Here is a 27,589-nt window from a genome sequence, read left to right on the forward strand (position 1 = left end):
AATTACAAACTTACAAACATGTAACATATAAACAACACATTCTTAAATTTACATTAAATGAAACATTACAGTATTATGACAACACAGCAACAATATTACAATTACCCAATAAAAAATACAACAGGATAACAGGATAACAACAGGATATACAACAGGATAACTTAAACCAGAGCATAAGGTTAGACCGTACAGGGCCAATTTTAAAAATAATCTTAGTTTTGAGAGTTTGGATTAGGAGATAAAAGAAATGGTCTTCTTTTCAGTTTGAATACAGAAATTGTTGGCATGAATTTTTGTGGATGTGCTGTATATTTACCTGTTTATGTATTTTAGACTTGCTACATCAACCCTCGGTGCCTGTGTACAATTTGTGTGCAGCATTTTCCAAAGAGAATCAGTTCATTGTTGTCATCTTGGTCAATTCTTAAACTGCTTATCCTCTGTGGGGCCGCAGGAATGCTGAAGCCTATCCCAGTGTCTCTCAGGCAACGAGTGGAGGAAACACTGGACGGATGACAAGTCCATTATAAGGTAAACTCTCACTCTCTTTCACTTCACAGAAAAGTTAGTGTCTCCAATTCACTTATGGAAAAACTCAGCTCACAAAGTGAGACCTCTAGGCTCATTTGGGATTTGAATTGGGGGCCTGAATTGGTGTTATCCACTAATAAACCGCCATTCTGCATTGATCTGGGTCATGCACCATCCAATTCATTTTAATGCTGCATCCCAATAACAGATAGATGATGGGGTTGATAAAAGAGTGACTTGTGGCCAGTACAGTAGCTGCAGGAAGTCCATATTTCAATGTATTTGGACCCAGGCTGTCGTTTACAGTGGCTTGAATCATGGTTAAGACAATCTGAGGGCCCCAAAACACAAAGTAGACAATCTTTATAGCACAGATGATCTGTGCCTGCTTCTTGCAATATTTACAGTTTCTATTAGCTGATGTAAAACAGCTGAGAAACATTGTCAAAGCTGGCACGAGAACCCCAATGAGAAATCGCATGACAACGACTGCCTTCAGCCTTGCAATGCCATCTTGAGTTGTTCTCGATTTGTCCCAGTCATAATCATCAATGCACTGAGATTCTCTGATCTCTCTGGAAAACAGTGAAGGACAACCCAAGACTGCTGCAATAGTCCAGGAGAGTAAAATCAGAATGATGTTGAAATTCTTCCAATTTTTTGTGCACTTGCTTTTTGAAAAAGTAAAACTAATGCTCCAGAGACTCAGCATGGCTGCTGTGGAGAACATACTGCCGTAGACGATATAGGATGACAATTTGCAGCTTGCACTTCCGTAAATCCATTCAAAATTATTGTAAGCATACAGGAGCTGAAAAACAGTAGATGCACTGCAGACTAAGTGTGTTGCAGCCAACGCCATAATCCAAATGGCAAACTTTGAAGAATTCTTGTTTTTCAGGCAGCTGATGACAATGACGATGAAGTTGAGGGTGACACCGAGGATGAGGACAATAGAATATGTTATTAAGTAAATAATCCTCATCTCTTGTTGGTACTGCTTGGTTGAATTATCGGATAATTCTGTAATGAAATCATAGTCCATGGCATTGTCTTCTCTGGACATTTTGTAAAACCTAAAACAAAACAATATGAATTATTATTTTGACTGTGAATAATACACAGCCCATGAAGGGATGTGTTCTATTCATTTATTTTTATTTATTTATTTTTTGGTCACAACACATTACACATTAACCTGCCCCTTTCTGGACACTGAATAGAATATTATCCTTAAAGGGAACCGCAGGTTTTAAGACTTGTATTGCTTAATATTAATGTAAATGAAATATGCTGTAAAAAAAAAAAAAACATGAAAGATTTACGTTATTTAAAAAATCCTGACCACATCTTAAAGCATAAACATCTTATATTAGAGAGTTCTTGTGTTAAAGTCAGTGAAATCTGACACTGTCGTCAGTGATGAACACATTTAAATACCTTACATTATAATCAGTGCAAAACATTAGATACTTATTAGTAAGACAATAACAAACTCTGGAAAACTGTAGTAATTCAAGTCTTAAAATTCTGAATAAAAAATGAATCTCCAAAACAAACCTAAAAAACATTACCAGAATTAGAGTGCACAATTAGAGTGCAAAAAACAGCAATCTGCAAAACTGCATTAAAAAAAATAATAATAATAAATCTTACAGAAAAGATCTTGAATTTTCTCCAAAATCTCTTAATGTAGTTCAAATGCTTTGCTTCCTGCATACTTTGTGCAAAATGTTCTTACCTTTGGCAGCAAACGAGCAGAGTAAAGAAAAACAGAAATCTGTGAGAGCGATGTGCTGAATATGAAAGTAAAACACAGGGCACTTTATATTCAAGCCTTTTCGTGAAGCACATTTGTTTTCGTCAGCTTCCATTTGAGATTTGGTTCTGGACAAAATCCAGAGGTGTAAACAGTACCTCTCCGGTCAGATTGATGTTGTAACAGAACCACATTTGGAAACGTTTTATATTCTAAATGTAACCATGTTTAAACTCTTGTTTGTAAAGGTTTTGAAAATAAGCATGTAAGTTTGTGGTTCTAAAAAAAGAGACTTGCACCTGCATAAACAAGCTGTCACATGTTAACAGTGTCAGATGTTATGAGATTTATCTGCCTGCTAAAGTATTTTCTCCTCTTTTTGTCCATTAAAACCTAGAAAAGCACAACTCTGGTTCACATTCTTTATTCTTTATTTTCTAGAAGAAAAGTTCTTGCTGTATTTTGTGTAGTGTGTAGTAATTAATAGAAAGTAGGCTACATCGCCATCTTGCTCTGACGAAAATGACTTGATGGTGTTTACCTCGTACTTCAATGCAGCATAATCACAATCCAGCTTGTATTAATGGTGATTGGCCTGGCGACACTAGTCCTCAGAGTTTAAGGATGAATGATGTGTGAGCGAATTATGTTCAGAGGTAACAACAATAGTTATGCTCCAGCTCAAATTTACTGGAATATTGCAGTCTGAGGGCAGCTGTGGTCTAGTCTGGCTTCTATGACTAGGTTGGGTTTTCCTTGGCACAAGCTTTCTCAAATAAGCATGGAATCCTTGTCCAGCTTGGAGGCTGCTCCCCTTGTTAAGGTGTTTAAGTGGTGGTCTCCTTGAGCCCTTGCCTAGACTGCTGTCTCCCCTGTTAGGGTTTTAAGTAGATAGCCACTCTCTGTGGCTTGGAAATCTTTATTTAAGACCCTTGGAGGATAGCTGTGTTCCAGCTCAGTCACTAATCCCCTTTCTAGGGTACAGTGCATGCATAATTATTAAGTACATTGATATTCTGGTCATAATTTTTTCCAAGCACATTTTTACCACTTCCAAATCACATCAACCTTAAATAAATAAATAGTTAAATCCACTGCTCTCTTGTCTTCTCTGAGGCTGAGACTCTAAATAGTGTTCTGTACTCACCAGTGCAGACAACAACAGAACAGTTAGCATGCTTTGCTCAAACTTTTGACATGGTGTTAGAACTGGTACACCGTTATCGCTTATGAAAACAGAATGGTGGCGCTGTGGGTGGAAATGTGCAGATTAAGGGGCAGCATTTGAGTGGCCAGTGCCCAGAGCTAAATGAAGTGTCTTTGTTGATATGGTCATATCGACTGAGAGTAAGGCATACATGTCAAATTTGGTAGGATTTATTTTGAAACACTAGCTAATCTGTTTTACTCAGTGGTTATAAAAATGAACCACTGCTGCTGTAAATAGTCAGAGGTGAAGGTTGCAAATTGCAACTAATTGAGCGGTCTGAATTCAGCGACTAACTCAAAACCGAATTCAAGACTGTTTTGTTGATCTTTTTGACTGTTCATTTGTCAAAATCACACAGAAAAAATATATGGATGCCAGGGTGACTTGGTTTTAAACTACTGGCTTAGATTTGAGTTGCAGTCTGCAACCCTGCATCTGACTCATTTTGTGTTAGGAAGTGCTTTTTCAGCTCTATAAATCTATGAATATGAAATAAAGCACCAAATACATGTAAATATATTTTTGTAATGCTTAAAAGCAATAAATATTGTAAGATAAGAAGTACCACATAAAGTTTACCATATCAAAAACAAGTAATGTTCTGAATGTATTGTGTATGGATTTTATTTATATGCATATTAAATAATTAAGACAGTGACCAGCACTTAAAGAAACATAATGGTTAGAACAATGATTTTTTATTATTATATTTTAGCAAAACAAAAAGAGAGATGTGGAGCATGACAACAAACAGATCTTGCCAAAATTATGTTTAATGCATGCATATGTATTCATTAAGATAAAAACAGTAAATACTTAATAGCTATCATAGAATTCTGGCATATAATAGCATTTTAACAAACAATGTCTTGCAAAGTAATTTTTGTTGTACCTCTATTTACATGTATTTTTTCTTGAGTTTTCAACTGGCTTTTTATCTTCTTTTTTTTACTTGTAGAATACTTGCAAATTTCAAAACTTAAACATGCAACAGACAAAACAATGTTAATACTTGTTAATGCTAAATTGTTTCTACAGGATTCTCAAATCACACTTGGAAGAGAATTAAGAGAAATAATTTTAATCATCCTTCACTCTTAGAAATTGCTGTTAATTTACGGCAGAATTTCAACAGGATAATCCTGCTAAGTTCAAAAACAGGACATTACTGTTTTTTTGTTTTTGTAAAATGACGTAGAGAAAATATAACGGCATTTTGCTGTATTTATTAGTTGAAGGAAATAAAACATTACTATCCAGTATTTTTGTAAACTGCTGTCAGCACACGGGGACTTTCATCCTTCTTCATCCTGTTAATTGGTGAGTTTTGCACGATATTATAGACAAAATACATTACAATTGCTACAGAAACTAACCTATAGTGTGGATATTGGAAGTGAAATTATCTTTTATTTGCTCTTTTCAGTGATAAACTCGCCAGATGCGACATTGTGGAGTGAATTTCTGATTCGATTGTATCATCAATTACAAGGTTTGTTTCATTCAATAATTCGATAATTCATCCGCAGTTTTTGATTTTCCAAACACTGTTGCATTGAAATCACATTGATGACTTTGTAGCGCGCTGAAAAGAAAGGTTGTTGTTCGCTAGCTTGCTTTTCTGTAATCAGTGAAACCTCCAGACAGAAAAAAAATACAAATAAAAAACTTTGTGATTGCAAGTTTGGGTAAGCGTGTTCTAATGTGTACATATCTTTGAGGTCGATTTTTTTGTAATACTGTTGTGCTTGTTTTGTTTTCATTCTGGTTACATTTTTTGCATGAATCCAAGGTTTTGTTGTTGTTGTTTTTTTGTAGTTTTTGTAGTTTAGTAGTGACAAAGATTTAAACTATAATACATACAAGGCATTGTTGATTGTTTATTTTGTCCTCATTTCTATACAATTGCGTCTGTGTCCTAGGCACCTTCCACTGCTGCTGATGTAGAATGGACACTCACGCTACCTGCAGCTCCTCAGCTTACAGTATACTCCTTGGTATGTACTTTATAGCAGAATCTCTTTTTGCTTTGGATGGTTAATATTACCCTACATTAAATAAATAAATAAATAAATAAATAAACAACATCAATAATAATAAATTATTATTAGCACTATTTTTACTGTTATTTCAACAAAATGTTAAAGGGATATTTCATCACACATTATTTAGTCACCTCAGTGTTGTTTAAATGTCGTATGCCGTTGTTGTTGTTGTTGTTTTTTCAAAATAGAAGCAGTGGCTAGCAACTGGCATCAAGTAAAAAAAAAATGCATAAGTGTCACAGAATAGTCCTGTGTGACCATTGTGTTCATATTTGATAAACAATTTAATTTTAAAATATAATTAAAATTGATTATTTAATGGAAATCCTGACATTGGCTTTTGGTGGTCTGTGCTTTACTGTGTGATCATGAGACACTATTAGAGCCACAGTTTACCCCCAAAATAACAACAAAATTCACTAGTAAGAAATCATAATTAACAGATCAGTATGACACACAACATATAGAAATCTCCTGCATGTGCAGTTGTGCACAGCAGATCAAAAGACAATATGATATATATATATATATATATTTTTAATAAAACACTACCTTTTAGCTCGTTTTTCACCAAAACATTTTGTATACATCCAAAGCACTTGGAATATACAACCCATGTGTCCCATGGGCTCATTCTGTGATAACTTTTGCTTCCTTAAAGCTTGACACTGATCACTATTCACTGCCATAACATGGATGAGAGTGAGAGCCGATGTTTTTGTTTTTTCTTAATATAATTTCTTGTGTTGTCTGAAAAAGAACCTAAAGAGCCTTAGCACAACACTGGCTTAGTAATTAATGGATTGTGAAAATTTTAAAAAAGTTTAAAAGGACATTGAGAGTTAGTATTTGTGTGTGTGTGTGTGTGTGTGTGTGTGTGTGTGTGTGTGTGTGTGTGTGTGTGTGTGTGTGTGTGTGTGTGTGTGTGTGTGTGTGTGTGTGTGTGTGTGTGTGTGTGTGTGTGTGTGTGTGTGAAATAAAATTATAAAATTTAAGCAACATAATTTCACAATACAAAATGTATACACATTTACACTTAAAAGGTCTGTCCTCTGTAATCTGTACTATTTAGCTTGCCTTGAATGAATGTGTAATTAGCACAAAAATAAAATAATTTCTTTTATTTTGTCAAATTAATGTTATGTCAATGCTGAAATGTGTTTTTCTTTTTAAAGGTTCAGGTGAAACACAAGGAAGCTGTATTCAGCACTGGATGATCAGCCTTGAGGAGTGCTTATTTTGTGAGGGCATCCAACCATCTTTTCTGTCAGGGCTTGCAGCTCTTTTCCCTGCTTACTACAATTTCAATCTGCAGTACCAAGCTTAAGCTTCATGCACTCTGGAATTTATCTAAAGGTTAGATACTTTGATGCATACATTCAATTTACTTCAGATTTTATTTGTACTTCTCTTATTACAATACATAGCCTATAGATTTGAGGCAACTTTACAGAAAATGTGTTTCATTTAAACGCTTGGCCCTAATAAACAGGGAATCTAGAATCAAATAGATGAATTTCCTATCAAATATTTAAGTCCTATTAAGTAGCCATAAGTGATTGTGAAGGAAATAAAATGTCCATCAGCAGTGAAGTTTGGTGGAAACCTTAAAAGGAAGCAGATTCAGCCAGGACCAGCTTGTTAAGAGAATTTCCTTTCCTGACAATGTAAAGCAAAGTGTTCTTGATATATGAAACTTTTATATATTATATAAATTATATTAAAATTACTAAGGAGTAATCTATTTTCCTTTCCACACTAATTCTAAACACACACATTTGTTTTGCAGAAAATGGCACCAAGGCTGGAGGAGTCATGTTGAAGTAGACAGGGAAAGTAATGCATAAGAAGAAAACTGTGAATTCACGCGTCTCCAGTCTCCTGAAAAAGTTGATGGATTTTGAGTGGGACTTTATATGAGTATAACACACCACAGAAAACATAAACATCCCACGCTCATCTCACACACACACATGCACACACTCACATTACACATGCATCACACACATCCACATCTCACGCAAACTCATATCACATAAATCGCACGCACGCACGCACACTCTTATTCATTCACACATTTTTTCAACAACATTTACTCAGTTGTTCTTTAAGTTTTTTATTTATTCTCTGTGTCCAGAGTTCATTTGTGGGACAGCCTGTATGACTTATGTAAAATTTGTTGAAGACTTGTTAAACTTGTTAAGAATTGTTAAAACGTGTTAAACCAACTGATTTATCATTTATAAAGCTAAAATGTACATTTATTGTAATACAGGTAATAATTGTTGAGATTTGGGGAATAATTTAAGTGTATTTCTGATATCTCCAATTCTTCTCCACAAATAGCTGGAATTTCTTTTATTTTCTTTACTGTTATCTCAGCTTTTTTCCAAGAAAGTTATTTTAAAGGTTAATAAACCAAGAAATGTTTTAAAACAATACTTTAAAGCTGCTTTTGTTCTGTTACATTTCAAGTCAAAAGTGACTGGTTCAAAGGGTACACTTATACACTGTAATAAAACATGGTGTTTTGTAGTAAGACTGCTAGAGGCGATCTATTAAATCAGATTTTTTTTAATGATATGTATGTATATATACTTTGAATTTAGAAACAGCATTATGCTGTTGTTGCAAAAACAGTCTATAACTGTAAATTTCACCAACAGCAAGTCACAGTTTATTTTACAGTTACTTGCTGGCAACCGTGCTGCCAGTTATTAACTGTTTTTTAATAAACAGTATGCAACTGTAATTTTAATTAACAGTTAAACACTGTTAATTTTACAGTGCCTTGCTGGCAACCGTGCTGCCAGTTCTTTACTGTTTTTTAACAGGAAAATTTTTTACAGTGTTAGAATGGTTAATTGAAGTTGCCTTGAAAGCACTTTAGGTCTCCTCATCAATGGTGCTTTCAATCTTCGAAAGAAAGGAATAGCATTTCTTTGTTGAGTCCTTGGCCATAATTGCATAAAGGAACGGGTTTAGAAAGCTGTTTGCACACGCAAGTAAAGCAGATACTTGTAGGGCTGTGTGAAAGACATGGTCGTGCTCTTGCTCATGTCTGTCCACCTCTAAAACAGAAACTATTTGAAATGGCAACCAACAGATGAAAAAGGCTGCGATCAGTAATGTCATGATCTTGTAGGGCTTGGTGAATTTGGACATTTGGTTTGCTCTAAGTGTACAGATCAAGATGGAGTAACAGATAAAAATGGTCAGGAATGGAATCAAAAACCCAAAAGTAAGGCGGATGAACACAACGGTTTTGTGGTGACCTTCATAGTTGTTATAACATTTGACTGTTGTTGCATTAGTAATGTCTCTGAATTTGGCATGTGGAATACTGAGCAAAGAAGACACAAACCAAGCCAACACAACAACTAAAGACGCCTTCTGTACAGTGCGCTGATTCTGGGCCCAGACGGGAAACTTGACAGTGATGCAGCGATCCACACTAATGATGACTAGGATGAAAATGCTGCTGTACATATTGAGGGTCATTACAAAAGCAGTGAACTTGCACATGAAGAGTCCAAAAATCCAGCTTTTCTTTACTATGTAGTCAATGGTGAAAGGGAGAGTAGCGCAGAAAATAAAGTCAGACAAGGCCAGACTCAGGTACCAGGTGGTGTTCACTGACTTCTTCATCTTAAACCCAGTAATCCAGATCACTGCGCCATTTCCAGTGATGCCAAGAAGGAATATGATCACATTAAAGATCACTGTGATTACACATGCTGCTTCCCTGCAGTGCTGAGGATGTAAGTCCACATGAGATTTATTTTTTGTGTGACTGACTATTTCTTCTAACACATCACCATAATCATATATTGAATCCAGTTCATCCATTATAACTGAATAAGAAGCAGAGATCTGTAACAAAAACAAGCAATTTATCCAAATATATTTAAAGTGAAGTCATTTTGCATATTTCTGAAAATGATTTTGGTGACTATTACCACACAGTCAGTACAAAAAGTCTCTGATTCAACTGCTTTTTAGGATTACAACGCTGTTTTCAGCAAAACTTAGTTTTTTGTTTTGTTTTGTTTTAAAGAAACTGTGTACAATTTTAAACATAAATGTTTCCATTTGATGCTGTGTTCCAGAGTTAACCAGTGGCTAATTAAAAACGTTTTTCGAATTGGAATTCTAAGTACAACTTTAAGTAAAACTGATAACTGCTAAGTTTTTAAGTGAGGAGGGTGTAATGTTTCTCCTTTTGTATTATAAGCCTATCTGATATCTACCACCTATAAACGTGGTTGCAATAATACATTTGCAAAGTATCTAATTATATTGCAGCATAGAATTAAAGACTTAATTATTTTGCTGCTCTCTGTTTCTAAAATTGAACTGAAAACAAGTGGTTCACTATATGATCAAATACACACATTATCCTTGATGCATTGGTTCCGGTGACATCTAAGATAACTTACCTTACAAAGTAGCCTAAGCATCAAAGTGCCGTTTGCAATGCTTCAGAAATTGACTTCGGCTGATGGCTTGTTTGCTGATAAGTGCAGACAGAGCTATTAGCCAAATATTTTAACACCTATAATTCGTCTGTAAGATGGAAACAAATTTCTGAGAACTGAGACTGTCGACTGACACATCCAGGAATGTACTGTCCATCGGGAGCGCCGGGACATTCTAGGTGGGCCGATCGCCAAAGTTCCTCCCTCATGTTGCCTCATACAGCGCGTGCGATGCTCCAGAAGTACAGCTGCCTCAATCTGCTTTACCAGCAGTCCCTCACTCTCCCCTTACTCTCTCATTGTGAAATAGAACCAGTGCACATTCAGTTTACACTTTGTAGCCAAAGTATATTTTCTCAAAAATGGTGAAATTAAATACAGGTGCATCTGAGTAAATGTCATGGAAAAGTTAATTACTTTCGGTAATTCAACTCAAATTGTGAAACTCGCATATTAAATAAATTCATTGCACATAGACTGAAGTATTTGGTTATTTTAATTGTGATAATTTTGGGTCCGTGTACCTACGTATAATTGGTTTTATCGTTTTTGTTTTCAAAACAAACAAACGAAAAAATGATTGGTTTATGCAATATTTACATTTTCTCCAGAACACAAAAACGAATTTCATTCATATTTTCAATTTTGTTTTCATTACACGTCGTTCAAATGCAGATATTAAAAAGTCAACAAAACCAAATCGAAAAATTAGAGTTTTTTTTTAACAAAGCGCGTTTTAGTACACCGGAAGCTCGCTGCTGCCGCTGAAGGTTTTCACTTGAGACGGGCGTAAACATACGTAGCCCGCTGTGTCACCTGCAGGAGAAAAATAATCAATCCATGGCGAAGGTTTTGCAATTCGTCGAGTTTATAAACCGTTTCTGAAAAATTATAGAGTTTGGAGAGGAGAAGGTAAAAAGCAATACAAAACTGTACCGGTTATGTTAATTATTTTGCTTTCAAACTGAATGCAATGTAATAATATATATTTAATAATAACATTAACAGCATGCATCTATCTCTGGGTGAAAAGCTTATAATAAAATCACCAAAATATGTCTTCATAGAATGAATAGTTCGCAAACACATTTCTAGGTTATTTAAAAATAAAACATTCATGAATTATTGTATTAGAAACATTTTACTGTCTTAAGTGCACTCATTTATTAGCCTATAAATTAAAATAATAATAATAATTACTATTAGTAGTAGTATTATTTATTTACGGTGACGCAAACAGCTTATATACTGTTTCAGCTATTAAAATAGTTCAGCAAAGTGGTTGCTTCATTTCGTTTTTTTATTAAGTTAATTTAGAAAAACATTTAGAGCATTTTATTGTTCGTTCAATATATATATATTTTTTAAGTAACGACCAAGCAGCCAGCGGCAGACTGAGTTGATCATAGCTTGTGTTTGATCAGTTTTGCCTTCTCAAATCATCACGACTTGCCTACAATAAAATCTATAGGCCTAAAAGTGTTCAAGTATAAAACAATATTAATTTCAACATTAAACTAATATAAAAGTGTTTATATTCACCGCCTGTGTTTTATCCCATTGGCAAGTAGGCTATTGTAAAATAAACGCTAAAACGCTTGTGTTTTCTGAGTCAGTGTCTCGCAAGGATGAAGTTGCCGATCGCCATTTCCTCTTTGGACGCGCCTTTAGAGAGAAATTAATCTTTACAGACTACATAATGAAATAGTTTTTGTTTTTTATTTGTTCTCTTTCGTTAAGTAATAATTTAAAGCTTTCTATAAATATCTTGTCTGTGAGTTAATTCGCTGAGTTTTGCTGAGAAGCGCTCCTTGAGATGACATGAGGGGATCATGTTTGTTTTCAATGTTTCAAGCACCGTTTGCAACATTTTGTTGATATTGTGAGTGCACACAAATAAAAGTAGACCATTTACAGTTCCGAATAATGTATTACTCATACCTTTATGAGCAAAAATAACGGAATATTTTAAATTGTATCCACTGCAAAAATGCAAGTGATTGTGCTGGCTCCTCTATGTCCTGCAAAGCGGCTCTCAGCACAAAAGATTGCATTTGTGCCTAATACCGCACATTTATATTATTTTAACGTTGAAATTAACATTGTTTTATATTTTAACTCTTTTAGGCCTAGATCTATATTTATTTTAGGCAAGTTGTGATTATCTGAGAAGGCAAAATTGATCAAACACAATATGATCAACTCATTCTCTGCCGCTTGCCGCTTGGTCGTTACTTTAAAAATCAAAAACTTATATTTAATGAACCAAAAAATGCTCCAAATGTTTTTTCTAAATTAACTTAATAAAAACGAAACAAAATATAATCACTTTGCGTTACATACAAAACTGGACTATTTTAATAGCTGAAACAGTAGTATACGCTGTTTTGTGAGAAGAGGGGGGAAAGACGGGTTTGGTCGGATTGGGGCCCATATTACTGAATTCTGATAAACTCGGGCCAGCATCTAGGGCCTATAGATTTGAGGCCTGTGCAGGGTTCTTATGTCTGTGACAGTAATGCTCACGTAAATAATACTAATAATTGTAATTATTATTTTAATTTGTAGACTAAAAAAAATGGAGACATTAAGACAGTAAACTGTTTATTATAATGAATGCTTTATTTTTAAATAACCTTTTACAGCTTTGGAAATTATACTCATTCTTAACACGTAGACGAATTTTGGCGATTTTATTATAAGCTTTTCACCCAGAGTTAGATGCATGCTTCACTGTAAATGTTATTATTAATTAAGGCCTCTTATTACATTGCATTCAGTTTGAGAGCAAAGGAATGACAACATAACCTGCAAATTATTTGTTTTGTATTGCTTTTTACCTTCTCTCCAACAGTGGCGCCTCCAAGGGGGGGCCAGGGGGGGCCGCGGCCACCCCTACAATGACACTGGCCACCCCATTGGCCCCCCCAACCAGCAAGAGTGGAGTTTTTTAGAATAATAATTTTATTTTATAAATTAACACGGACATTGACAAAACACAATATTAGAAATAAATATAATAAACTTCTATGATGTGTAATGTAGAATACGCTCTCAGTCTCAACCCCTCCACCTCTTGAGTTGCGGCGACTTCAAGCACTCTCACAAGCGCAGCCGCAACGCGAAGCATGCATAAATAGTTCAGTTCTGTATGCAATGACAAAGAGATTATATAATATTTCGTTTCGTTATTATTTTAAGTTAATTTAGAAAAGCGTTTGGAGCATTTTTTTGTTCGTTAAATGTTAGTTTTTGATTTTCAAAACGACCAGCGAGTCGATCATAACCTATGTTTGATCAATTTAGCCTTCTCAAATAATCACGACTTGCGCAAAATAAAATCTCTGGATATTAAACTGTTCAATCATATTATATATGTTAGTTTAAACATTTAACCTATATAAATGTACGCTGATCCATATCCAATCGTTCGTGCATGCGGAAAGTGAAAGCTAATTTTGGGCTTTAAACTTAGTTACTTTATAAAAAAAGAAAACATAGAAGACCACGTTCAGTGGGAGGGGAGGGGTTCGCGATGGGCTTCCCCCTCGCCAAGGGCCCCTGTTACTCTGTTCCACTATTACCCCCTGTCCGACGCCCCTGCATAGAAGATGCGCTGCTGTCCACGGCCATAGCCAGTAATGAGGTCACCGAGGTCCGGACCTCGGTCATTTTTTTATATTCAAAAATAAATTGTCAAGCTCTCTGAATGATTATTTAGCCGTTTAATTTAGCCGATTATTTAGCCACCTCATATCACATGAGTGTTTGCAATTCATCTTGCTGCGAGAAGCCAGCGCAGTGAACGGGGCTTTAGAGCGCGTTGAGTGAGAGCGCGGGTGCAGCCTGTTTGTTGCCAGATCCACGTATTATACGTGTTTTTGACTCGTTTTTCCAATTTAGTGTGACACTTTGGGACGTTTATAAAGTGGAAATTTGAACGTTAGTGTTAGTGATATATTAATCATATTTACAAAACACAAGCTTTGAACTTATTTCGGATATCTTTTTCTTTCTTTTTTTCTTTTTTTGTAATTGCTTGTTTTTCGTAGCAATATCTGGCAACAATGTACATTCATAAAAAAAAGCTTATAGACAACATGTAACTTAATTGCTGACAGGAAGATACCACAATCTGTAAGACAAACGCAGTGATCATCGTTATTATTTGAAAGAAATGTATAACACTATCAAAAACAATAGCATAATACAAATCTGTTTGTTACAGAATGAAATAGGCTACTGGCCAGCAGGAAGACGTCTCGTGCTCTTTAGTTAACCTTAAGTCATCAAAAAACATTAATTAAAGCAGTGTTTCTCAACTGGTGGGTCGCGGAGTGTGCAGTCAAAGAAACAACCAACGTAATTCTTTTTTTCCCCTCTGACGCTAGACTATGTAGTGCATTTGTTATTATAGCAGAATTCTTAACACCTTACTTCGGACCTCACTCATTTTCAAACCCTGGTTACGGCCTTGATACTGTCGTCTTGGTCTTGAACAGAAGCGTTTTACAATAATTAACCAAAACCGAAAGCAAAATCTTTTATTAGGCTATGAAATCCTTAAAAATGCAATTCTCTCTAAAGACGCGTCCAATGAGGAAATGGCGTGTCAGGATCGTCAGCTTAATTTTTTTTAAATATTACCTTACTATTTCCCCCGACACATGCATGGTAATTACCTCTGCCTGTGCTTCGTGGCAAGCTTATTGCATGCGCATGATTGCGCAACTCTTCGCTTGTGTCTATTTTGATGAATATGCCGATTAAATATCTATGCTTTCTTGTTTATTATTAATCTCATTTTAAATTAATTTGCACTCCAAATAAAGACGAGGTTATTTGCAGTTAAATTGCAGAGCGACTTTTTCTATTTTGCTCTGTACAGAGCATAGTAATACTTAAGTTTTGAAGCCTATAACTTTATATGCTCCCAGAAATAATGCCAAAAATTATTGTCTTCAATCAGATTTAGGCATTCAATTTTTTGCATTGTATTGTGCCACCCTAACATTTTTACTGGCCCCTTTCGGCCACCCTATGAAAAAAATCCTGGAGGCGCCACTGCTCTCCAAACGTTTTTTTTTACAAAATTCAGGCGATTTTATATTTTGAAAAATAAGGCAAAGCCGTTTGAAGCCGCTCTTCAATTATTATTTTATTTTGGTGCGTTAAAGTAGCATGATTCGCACTTACAAAATAGTCCTCTTTTTAGCGTTTATTTTACATTAATCATCATTAGGATAAAACACAGATGTGGTGTTTTAGCAGCTATTCTATTGGTTATTAATGTAAAATAAACGCTAAAAACATTGTTTTGTCAGTTGCATGGTCTCATATAGCCTACTATGAAAAATAAAGTTTAATAAAGGCAATACAATGCATCCAGCACCTATAAACAGGTAGCCTTATTGAATCTGGGGGCGGGGCCACAAACCCGTGGGAACTGATTGCGAAAGCGTGCGCACAGATTATGAATTTGTGGGTACGGATTCAAAATCCGAGGGAACGGTTTACAAAATCTGAGCTCCAGGATTGTTAATCCGTGGGCACGATTTATTAAACCGAGGGAACAGTTTAAGAATTCGTGAGTACGGTTTATAAACTGAGGGGACGAATTGCAAAACCGTCGCCATGGATTGATTATTTTTCTCCTGCAGGTGACACAGCGGGCTCCGTATGTTTACGTTTATGTTTTATGTCTCAAGTGAAAACCTTCAGCGGCAGCAGCGAGCTTCCGGTGTACTAAAACGCGCTTTGTTCAAAAAAACCAATTATACGTAGGTACACGGACCATTTTGGCTCACATTTAACAAAAACGGTCCGTGTACGGTCAACGGACCACGGACCCGTGTACATTTTGCTCATTTGTTTTTTTCATTTGAAACGAAATAAGCAGAAATTAGAAAAACTTTATTCGTTTTTTTTTTTTTTTTTTTTTTCATTTGTTCAGAAAAGGCAAAAACAAGATTTCGGCTCGATTTTTAGTTTTTTTTGGTTCACGGGTAGAAAACGGATAAACGAGGTTTTCCACATGTGGGCGGTCATGAGACGCCTCTTTCCGCCGATTGGTCAACCAAATCTGGACCGGTGACGCCATCAATTGTTCGTTCAACAAAATAAAAGACCATTATTTATTTATTTTCATCCTTTTAATTGCAGTCTTTCAAACAACGAACATACAAAGGCAATAACATTAACTGCATCAGAATATAAACTAAGGCACTTCAAAATATAATAATAAAATAGAAAAAGCAATAAGAAAATCACTTGTATAAGTACAAATAGTAACAAATTATTCAAACAAAAGATTTAAAGTCTAAAATAAATACAAAAATTTACAGCTTGTGTCGTGTTATTTCTTTCATTTAAGAATACAGGTTGCTATACCTGTTTCTATTAAAATAAGCAAAAAAAAAAAAAATATATATATATATATATATATATATATCATCATCATCATCAACAAAATGATGGCGCTCTTCTGTTCAACCTAACTCGTTTTACAGAAATATTTATTTCATAAATATTAATCTGCACCCAGGATGTTTTATTTATTTTTTAATCTGAGTAGCTGCGGTACCCAGACAGGGCAAAGAAGTACATGTTCAGTCAAGCGTAAATACGCAGCAGTCATAACTTTTCTTTTAGACATTATGCTCAGTTTTGGACAATGTTAAGTGCAAATACTGTAATGCAAATTGGCTGAAAGTACCAAAGATGGAGAATTAAATTTTTACTGTACTGTATATCATAGCCACAGGAAAGTTTAATTTTGCCAAATTTGCCAGTTATTATAAATGTGCACAGCCCAGATGCTTAAGTAAAATGCTGAATAAATAATTCTTAGGCTAGAAAGGTCGGTGTTTCATGGTGTTCGGCCATCCACCAATTAAATTACTTGCCCCACTGTCGTTTTTTATAGAAATTTGATAAAGAAATAATTTTTATAGAAATAATATCAATGTAGTTCAGCGGGACAACAGGCAGTCGTGTGGCAGTTGCAACATTAGGCCTACTTATTTCTTCAAGCAGGAATAAAACAGCACCACGGCACAGAAGACCCCACCCCCTCCTGGTGACCAGGTGATGACTTTGTCCCCAGACAGTGTAAGGAGATCCCTCAGCAGGATCAACGCTCGCAAAGCTCCGGGTCCTGACAACATTCCTGGTCGTGTACTGAGAGACTGTGCAGTGGAACTCACTGATGTCTTCACAGACATCTTTAACATCTCACTCTCCCAGGCTGTCGTCCCCACCTGTTTCAAAGCAACCACGATCATTCTGGTGCCAAAAAAGTCATCTCCTTCCTGCTTTAATGACTACCGTCCAGTTGCACTTACTCCCATCCTCATGAAGTGCTTTGAACGGCTAGTCATGCAGCACATTAACTCTATCCTTCCCCCCTCACTGGACCCCTTACAGTTTGCATATCGGCCAAACCGCTCGACCGATGATGCCATCTCCACTGCACTCCACTCTGCACTCACACACCTGGACAAAAAAGACTCATATGTCCGAATGCTGTTCATAGACTTCAGTTCAGCATTTAACACTATAATCCCACAACAGCTCACACAAAAACTGATCCGGCTGGGACTCAACACCTCACTGTGTAACTGGCGGGTCGGCAGTAACACATCCAGCACTATCATTCTGAACGCGGGGGCACCTCAGGGATGTGTGCTGAGCCCCCTCCTCTTCACTCTGCTGACCCACGACTGCACTCAATCACACAGCTCCAACCTCTTCATCAAGTTTGTGGATGATATGACTGTGGTGGGTCTCATTAGCAACAGGGATGAGACAAACTACAGAAGCAAGGTGAGCCGCCTGGCCACGTGGTGCGGAGACAACAATCTCTCTCTGAATGTGGAAAAGACGAAAGAGATTGTTGTTGACTTCAGGAGAGTGCACACTCAGCATGCTCCTCTGACCATCAACGGTGCGTCTGTGGGGAGAGTGAGCAGCACCAAGTTCCTGGGTGTGCACATCACTGAGGATCTCTCCTGGACAAACAACACCACTGCACTGGCCAAGAAAGCACAGCAGCATCTCTACTTCCTCCGCAAACTAAGAAGAGCAAGAGCACCAGCCCCCATGTACACATTCTACCGAGGAACCATCAAGAGCATCCTGTCTAGCTGCATCACTGTGTGGTTTGGAGCCTGCAATGTGTCCTGCCAAAAAACTCTCCAATGCATAGTCAGAGCAGCTGAGAGAATCATCGGTATCCCTCTCCCCTCCCTCCAAGACATCTACAGCACACGTCTCACCAAAAAATCCCTCTGCATAACATTTTAATCTGTGCCTTCTTAGTTTATAATAGGCATAGCTAGCGTGTGCCAATGATATGTTGTCAAGCTAATATACCAATTTTTATCATGGCTATCACTGTAGGGACAGTTGCAACATACTGTTGCAACCATCCCAACATGCTGTCCCTTACCACAATATTGATTTCAAAGCTTGCCATAACATTACATAATTGTAATTTCATAATTATAATACCAATGAACCCCTTTAATAGTTAGTTATCTCTCCTTTTTTAAGTGAATAGGTAAAAAATCTACTTGTTACTTAACAATGTTTTTAATTCTTTGTTTTTGTTTTTTTACAGCCAATTTACCTTATTGAAGACCGTGACTGTGAACAAATAAAATAAAGAAATTGCAAAATTATATTTAAGAATGATTTCATTAAATTTTATTGAATGTTGCAACTGTCCCCTATTGTGGGGACGGTTGCAACATTTCACTTTGTGTATTTAAGTGTAAAGTGTACGTATATTATAATATGTACACATGTTGCAGCAATATGGGTGAGTAGCTGACAGATGCAGCTTTATTGTATTAAAATTTTGGCTTTCTAATACAAACAGTCTCTGAGAAACTAAAGGAAATGCAAAAAGTGTTGAACCATCCCCCATTCTCCCCTATATATATATATATATATATATATATATATATATATATATATATATATATATATAGTTCTATACAGTGTTATCTGTTGAGCACATCATTGGCGTCTTCCATTACATTTGGTTGGTAACATTTTTTTTTTTAATAGTAGATTACTAACTGGTGATCCAGTGTAAATATATAATACAGTATAAAATGGCATTTTTTTGGTTTAAAAATGATTTATTTTAAACTCTAGCCTAATATTTTATTTCCATGGGCCCACCCAGTAGGTGACCAATTGGTGGATGGCCGTGAAATGTCCCAGGTTACGTATGTAACCCTGGTTCCCTGAGGGAACGAGACACTGCATCATCAACGCTATGGGGAATGCCATTGGCGAACCCGGCTCTGAATCAGTCTTCAACCAATAGGATGACGGGAGTGACGTCACCGACGTGATGACGTCATGCGACCAGGAAGTATATAAGCACGTGCGTTTCAAACCGGCTTCAGCTTCCAGGAATGAAGCGATGCACGGCAGGAATGCGGGAATTATGGCCCGTGACGCAGTGTCTCGTTCCCTCAGGGAACCAGGGTTACATACGTAACCTGGGACGGTCCCTTCCGGGAACTCTACACTGCGTCATCAACTCTATGGGGAACGATATGCCAGCTTCCCCAGAATTCCAAATTCCTGCCCAGTGGTGTCTGTCTGGGAAAGAAAGGAAGCGTTGAGTCTGGTGGATCAGGCCAGAACATACTCACTGTCTAGGGAGACCAGCCCAGAGCAGGAGGGTAGTGCCCAGGGCAGAACCTGCCGGGGCACTGAACATTCTCTGCCTGGGAATCTGACAGGAACAAGAAAAAAATTACGGCTCTGTCTAGAGAACTGCGAGAACAAGAGGGATACGGCATATACCTCAGCCCTCGGGCTTGCGAGGAAAGTGGTCCGCTCTGTCTGGGGAACAGCCCGCACAAGAGGGACTAGAAGGACTCCGCCTGGAAAACTGCCAGGACGCGAGTGGAATTACATCTCTGCCTGGGGAGGCCCCAGCGCAAGAGGAAGCATAGTAGGAACCTCAGCCCTCAAGCGCTCGAGGAGAAGTAGTCCAAACTCTGTCTGGGGAACAGCCAGCACTAGAGGGACTGAATTGGCTCCGCCTGGAAATACAGCCAGGACGCGAGTGGGATTACATCTCTGCCTGGGAGTACGCAGCGAAGAGGGATATGATCCGCCTCGGCCCTCGGGCTCACGAGGAAAACGTCGACCTCAGTCTGGGGACCAGCCAGATGTAGATGGTACAGACGTCCATCCCCAGCGGAGCTGGAGGCGCTAGAGAGTACCAGAGGGTAGAGGTCTTCACGGGTCCAAAAATTCGTACCCGAACCCAAAGAGACCCGTAAATGTCCTGGACGGAACCGACCCGGACCCGTATTTTATTTTAAAGTGGGACCCGAACCCGTGAAGACCCGAAAAATACCTTAAATGTACTAGTTGGACCCGAACCCGACTGGGAAGACACAGACCCGACTGTACCCGATAGGCACATATTGCACAGCAAACTGCTATTAACTATAAATAAGCTGCGAAGGAAAAAAAAAACTTTTTTTTTGACGTAAACTACTGTTAGTAGCGTTGCATACAGACCTCCTTCAGTACATTTACATGTTAGGCTGTTCTTCTCTCTTGCCGACAGAAAGACCCTTTTTAATCCACTATTGCAGCTTTATTATTAATTTATTATTAATCATTTTTTTTCCAAAAAGGCACAGAACAATGAATGCGGTAAACTTTACTGCGTGCCTCTTCAATAACAGTATCTTCTTCAGATAAAGCAATACAAAACATGTTTAGAGCTCCACCTACGGCACCTAGTGGTCATCTTATGAAACTTAAAGGAGGAATTCGCACGTATAGCACGAGACAGCTTGATAGTGTAAATCGCTTATTCTGAAAAGAGTGTATATTTTCCACCATATTTTCTACATTACTGTGCTCTCTGAGCCGAGCCTGACCAAAACATTAAAATATAACAAGATGGTTTTTCCTTATTATTATAAACGTAAGAAAGAATGCAATGTGTACTATGGCAGAGTAAAAGCAAAGTCCCTTTAAGGCCGTAAGGGTATTCTATAGTCTTTGAGTTTCTCTATGGCTCTGGTCTTTGGTAAAAGTCGCCAGCTCTGGTTGCCATAGAAACATTTCATGCGCGTTATTTTAATGCAGTGTAAACATCACAGACAACATTAATGTGACTGTTCATTTTCGATCTCATATTTTGTTGCTGATGTGAAATAAATAAATATGCAAGGCTTTTTATTTCACATCACTCATGAAGGAATCCATGATCACCGACCGTCCGTTTACGTTAACTCCTCCCGCGCTCTGCTTCTCGCGGCTGCGGTCACGCGACACGCGTTTTTATTTATTTAATCTTCTTTTTTTTATTTCCCTCTCACACTTTTCTTATCATAATTTTACAAGTTGCAAGTTACAAAACACGCGCAAAGTGGTGACTGACACTGGCAGGTGCGATGTTCTCCGATCGACTCGGGTATTACACACAAGTTAAACATACCCGGGACCCGAAGTAATAGATTTGGACCCGACAAGGACCCGGCTAACCATTTAAAATATAGACCCGAACCCGTACGGGTCCCGGGTCGGGTCCCGGGTCCTCGGGTCTCGGGTCCTCTGTGAAGAGCTCTACCAGAGGGTACATTGCGATGTCTCCTGAGTCGCAAAGAGGTCCACTTGAGCCTGGCCAAACACTCTCCATATCTGCTTCACCACCACGGGGTGAAGCATCCATTCCCCGGGCCTCGGCCCCTGCCTCGACAGGATCTCTGCCCCCACGTTCAGATGCCCAGGGATATGAACTGCACTCAGTGAGAGGAGTTTGGGACCACAGGAGGATATGGTACGCCAGCTTCTTGGGAACGATGAAGTACCGGCTGTAGAACCCGGATTCTCTGTGCTGAGGAGGGACCACCTCGATGGCCCCCTTCCTTAGAAGAGAATTTACTTCCTGTTCCATCACCAGTTCTTGCTCTGGGCCTACCAGAGTAGGAAACACCCCGCTGAAGGGCGGCGGAGGAGCGCCAAACTGGATTTGATATCCTTTCTCTACCGTACGCTGGACCCACAAAGACACATTCGGCAGTAGTTTCCACGCTGCCAGAAAGTGTACTAAGGGAACCAGCCTCTCGAGACTGGTTTCTGGTAGAGTTTGAGAAACTAATTCGGTGGCCTGTAACAGCTGACTGGCAAGCGACACCTGAATTAATTGCTCTGAGGACCCCCGTAGGAGTGGCAAATTTACTGAGTCCGCTACGATGTTGGGTGGAAACCCCAGCAGAGATTTGCGGGAGACTGCCGCGTCCTGAAACACTGGCAGGGTTAGCTGACAGGTCTCCCGAGGGCCCCGAGAAAGAGTAGGCTCCATATAATGTGGTAGACCCCCTACTTCCCCGAGAGGGGCTGCCCTCAATGGCCCTGAGCCACCAAATTCTCAGCTCTGAGACATTCACCTCCCTGCCTTCATCTAGGTCTTTTAGCAGGTCGGCCTGGTATGCCTGCAACACAGACATTGTGTGCAGACAAGACCCAGCCTGACCTGCTGCCGCGTACCCCTTGCCCAGCAAGCTAGATGTAAGCTTTAACGGCTTGGTGGGCAAGGATGGAGCCTTCAAAGATTATGCCGCTGTGGGCGACAGATAGCTTGCCAGCGTCTGCTCAACCCTCGGCATCATCTTATAGCCGTGCTTCTCTACCCCTCCCACGTTACCGTAATAACCGGAGGAGGGGGTGAAGACACGGGCTGAATATGGTTTTTCCCATGATCTCAACAGCTCACTGTGGAGATCAGGGAAAAACGGAAGGCTCCGCCCCAGAGGTGGTTTGTGTGTCCGCAGGAAGTGCTCATCTAACTTGCTTTCCTGCGGCTCATGAATGTGCTCTGCGGGCCAGCTGATGTTAAGTCTGGCTACCGCACGAGTTACCAACTCCAGGAGCTCCTCAAACTGCGGGGACTTAACAGGCGGTTGGGGGAGATCAACACTCTCAATTTCAACCTCCTCGGTGGAAGATAAGAGAAGTGTTAATACCTCCTCCCGGGGGGAAGAAACCGCAGTGCAGGCTTTCACATCCAGGAGGAGGTCCAGACCAACATAGAGCGCTTCGCTGAATCACAAAAGCTGAAGCCGGTTTGAAACGCATATGCTTATATACTTCCTGGTTGCATTGACGTCATTACGTCGGTGACGTCACTCCCGTCATCCTATTGGTTGAAGACTGATTCAGAGCCGGGTTCGCCAATGGCAACGCCAATGGTTAAGCGATCGCCGCCATCTTGAATGTAGTCATGATAAGTCGAGTGACGAGCAGGAAGGAACTTATCAGGTTTTCAACTTGGTTGTAGTTTCCTTCCTGCTCGTCACTCGACTTATCATGACTACATTCAAGATGGCGGCGATCGCTTAACTACTTGCAGTTACTGTCTGTATAAATCTTCTCGTAAATGAACTAGCGGTGCTTTTTATGAGTTCTCAATGTCTCGTTTTAAATGTCAGGGCCCTTGGAAGTCTACCAATGAAGTGTGGAGCTACTTTGTGCCTTGTAAATGGCTTAAAACAGTGATTTATTTACATGACTACTTCGATGCCCCATTGACTCTCATTGACAACCTGTTGTGAGCATCGGCTAACTGACCCCAGATTTCGGACAGCAGTGGACAAGACGAGATGAGATATGCAAGGTACGTTCACACTCGGTATCATGATTCATTACACTTTAGGTCAATATCACACCGGAGTTCTCCTTTAAACTTGACTATAAGTAATCAGCAAAATTTTAAAAATTATACAATGTTTAATAGGGAGGCAGTGCAGTGCTGACAGGATGTGGTCTTACCCATTTGGTCATGCTTCCTGGCTGTAGTGTTTATAAAAACATAATATATGAAAATATATCAAATTGTATTACATTCATTACACTTTAACCATATGTAGACCTACAAACATATACTTACACATTATTCAAACATTAAAGTATTATGACAACACATCAACAATATTACAACACACCATACATAAAAATGCTTCAAATAGTCCTCTATATAAGGTTGATATTCATATACAACAGAATATAGGTAATATAGTGTTTCTGTAGCTATGCTTATTCTAGCAATGTCAAGGTCATGAGTTTGGTAAGTGTATACATGTGATGCAATGTTTTAACAGAGTATGGAGTACAGATTAGGAGGCCACTTTTCAGTTTGAATACAGAAATGGCTGGCATGCATTTTTGTGTATGTGCTGTATATTTAACAGTCCTTGTATTTTAGACTTGCTACATCAACCTTCAATGCCTGTGTAAAATTCATGTGCAGCATTTTTTCTAAGAGTATCAGTTTATTATTGTGATCTGGGTCATCCATCCATTCTATAAGCTCCTCTGTGGGGTCACGGGAATGCTAGAGCCTATCCCAATGTCTCTCAGGCCAGGAGTGGAGGAAACACTGGACGGATGACCAGCCAATCACAGGGGAAACTCTTACTCATATTCACTTCACAGAAAAGTTATTGTCCCCAATTCACCTATGGAAAAACTCCACAGACCTGCAGGCTCATTTGGTATTCGATCTGGGGGCCTTCCTGGTGAGAGGCAACAGTGTTATCCCCTGATAAACCTCCATTTCACACTGATCTGGGTCATGTGCAATCCAGTTCATTTTAATGCTGCATCCCAATAACAGATAGATGATGGGGTTGGTAAAAGAGTGGCTTGTGGCCAGTACAGTGGCTGCTGGAAATCCATATTTCAACGTATTTGAACCTAAGCTGTCATTTGCAGTGGCTTGAATCATGGTTAAGACAATCTGAGGGCCCCAGAACACAAAGTAGACAATCTTTATAGCACAGATTATCTGGTCCTGCTTCTTGCAATCTTTACAGCTTCTATTAGCTGATGTCAAACAGCTGAGAAACATTGTCAAAGCTGGCACGAGAACCCCAATGAGAAATCGCATGATAACGACTGTCTTAAGCCTTGCCATGCCGTCTTGAGTTGTTCTCGATTTGTCCAAGTCATAATCATCAATGCACTGAGATTCTCTGATCTCTCTGGAAAACAGTGAAGGACATGCCAAGACTGCTGCTATGGTCCAGGAGAGTAAAATCAGAATGATGTTGCAATTCTTGCAATTTTTAGTGCACTCGCATTTTGAAAAAGTAAAACTAATGCTCCAGAGACTCAGCATGGCTGCTGTGGAGAACATACTGCCGTAGACGATATAAGATGACAGCTTGCAACTTGCACTTCCGTAAATCCAAATGAAGTTATTGTAAGCATACAGGAGCTGAAAAACAGTAGATGCACTGCAGACTAAGTGTGTTGCAGCCAGTGCCACAATCCAAGTGGCAACCTTTGGAGAATTCTTGTTTTTCAGGCAGCTGAAGACAATTACAATGAAGTTGAGGGTGACACCGAGAATGAGGACGATAGAATATGTAATTAGGTAAATCATCTTCATCTCTAGTTGGTGTTGCTGGGTTGCATTTTCTGAAACATTTCTTGATTGTATTCTTTGAATTTCTACAAGGATATCATCATAGTCTGTGACATTATCTTCTCCAGACATTTTGTAAAGCCTGAAACAAAAATATATGAATTATTATTTAACTGTAATACGTAGCCCATTAAGGGGTGTGTTCTGTTCATTTTATTTTGTTGTGGCCACAACATATTAACTCATGAGAATATGATAATACGTTCATATGTCCATAATATGCGTACATACCTATACATGTAATATAACTGCCTCTCCCTGGACACTGAATAGAATATAATCTTTAAAGGTTTTATGACTTAATATAACGTAAGTGAAAACCCATGAAAAATATATTTAAAAAAATCTGCATACATTACGTATTTTCGCTATTATTTCAATAATGTGAAAGGTTGGCTTTACTGGCGCTACCTGTTGCTATTTTTATCACAACTCGGAAAATTTCCAAGTTTTGGTAAAATAACAGGTACCTCCATGCAACCATTTCGCGACATCGAAAAATGGCGTCCCCCATAGCTCAAAATATGTATAAAAACGGTGTGGTTTTTAAAAAACGTAAATCTTTAATGAGTTTTCTACATATTTCAGTAAAAGACAACATTTATGTTACATTAAACCATGTAAGTCTTAATATTCTGATTTCCCTTTAAAGGAAGAGTGCAGACAAAAAGATTTACATAACATTTTTAATGGAATGTTTTTGTCCAACGGAAAAATAAACACCAGGCTTATGAAAGAAATTACAGAATTTTTATTTTCGAGTAAAATGCAATGCGCTCCTTTTCTATATTTTAAGCATAAACATCTTACATTGTTCTTACGTTACAGTCAGTGAGATTGAAATCTGAGACTATTGTCAGTGATGAACATATTTAAATACCTTGCATAACAATCAGTGCAAAACATACTCATTAGTAAGACGGTAGCAAACTCGGGTAGGCTACTAGTAATTCAGATATAGCCTACCACAGAAAAAAACAAATCTTAATTTAATATTATGAATATAGAATGTATCTTCAAAACAATCATAAAAAACATTACCAGAATTAGAGTGCAAAACAGCAACATCTGCAAAACGCACTGCATTAAAAAAACGTCTTATTTTACATCTTTTAATTTACTTTTGAAATCAAGTTACATCTGCGTGTCTTGCAGAAAGGATATTGAATTTTCTCCAAAATCCCTTAGTCAAGTGCTTTGCTTTCTGCGTATGCCTACTTGCGCAAAATGTTCTTACCTTTGGCAGCAAACGAGCCGAGTGAAGGAAAACAGAATCCTGTGTCTATCCGTGAGAACAATGTGCTGAATATGAAAGTAAAACACAGGGCACTTAATATTTGAGTTTCTTTTTCCTGTGCTCGTGTTTCGCTTCGTCTGCTGCAATTCGAGCTCTGGTTCTGGACAAAGTCCAAGTTTGGTGTTGTTATGCAACCACAACCACACCATGTTTTGTTCTTCTAAATGTAACAGAATTTAATTTATTAAAACATTCTAGTAGCTCCACTTGGTTAGATTTCATGAGCACTTTACCACAGACATAAACATTGGCACATATGAAGACTGAAAACTTATCTAAATTAGGCTACCTTAACACAGTGTCCTAAGCAGACGGGACGGGATAAGCAGCGACAAGCAATTTGTCTGTCCAAACCAGACGCCGCGACACGGCTACGCGACGCGACAGAATCAATCAAAAATCACAGACACATAAGCTGTATGCTGTTGTTCCAGTCGAGTCATAACCGAAATAGGAGCCCTTTCTAAAATAGAACCCTGTCATCGTACGTGTGTCGATGTCTCAGCTACTTATGTCAAACTATTAACTATGGCAAGGAATAGGTCCCATACCATCACCCCAGCCTGTTTGCACTCTTGCCCTCAGACGTTACAGATCTGAGATCTGGTCTTTTTCTCAAATATTATGTAAATAGACCTACATTTTTTAATTTATACAGCTGTATATACATTACATTATACACAAATCTGTAAATAAATCTGTTCCAGATGTGTACCACGTTATTAATATTATTTATTCATTCTATGTGTGTTTGCATAAAAACGAATAAAATATTCGAAACGAATATTCTGATT

General features: G+C 38.3%; 3 protein-coding genes across 3 annotated transcripts; all 3 read right to left on the reverse strand.

Moving 5' to 3' along the window:
- Window positions 1-618: 618 nt before the first annotated feature.
- On the reverse strand, window positions 619-1,587 carry LOC141334368 (chemerin-like receptor 1). The gene has a single exon (XM_073839423.1). The coding sequence runs from the start codon at window positions 1,574-1,576 to the stop codon at window positions 665-667; it is 912 nt and encodes a 303-aa protein (XP_073695524.1). The 5' UTR covers window positions 1,577-1,587; the 3' UTR covers window positions 619-664.
- A 5,768-nt stretch (window positions 1,588-7,355) lies between these two features.
- LOC141335706 (chemerin-like receptor 1) lies at window positions 7,356-10,144 on the reverse strand. Its single transcript, XM_073841238.1, has 2 exons — window positions 9,985-10,144; window positions 7,356-9,418 (listed from the first exon to the last, which is right to left on the reverse strand). Exons 1-2 carry the CDS (start codon window positions 10,003-10,005, stop codon window positions 8,432-8,434), a joined length of 1,008 nt encoding a protein of 335 aa, XP_073697339.1. The 5' UTR covers window positions 10,006-10,144; the 3' UTR covers window positions 7,356-8,431.
- Window positions 10,145-23,889: 13,745 nt separating this feature from the next.
- On the reverse strand, window positions 23,890-27,150 carry LOC141335641 (chemerin-like receptor 1). The gene is made up of 2 exons (XM_073841164.1): window positions 26,736-27,150; window positions 23,890-25,580 (listed from the first exon to the last, which is right to left on the reverse strand). Exons 1-2 carry the CDS (start codon window positions 26,942-26,944, stop codon window positions 24,557-24,559), a joined length of 1,233 nt encoding a protein of 410 aa, XP_073697265.1. The 5' UTR covers window positions 26,945-27,150; the 3' UTR covers window positions 23,890-24,556.
- Between the last annotated feature and the right edge of the window lie 439 nt (window positions 27,151-27,589).

Source organism: Garra rufa, chromosome 5 (assembly GCF_049309525.1).
Source record: "Garra rufa chromosome 5, GarRuf1.0, whole genome shotgun sequence".
Classification (NCBI taxonomy): Eukaryota; Metazoa; Chordata; class Actinopteri; order Cypriniformes; family Cyprinidae; genus Garra; species Garra rufa.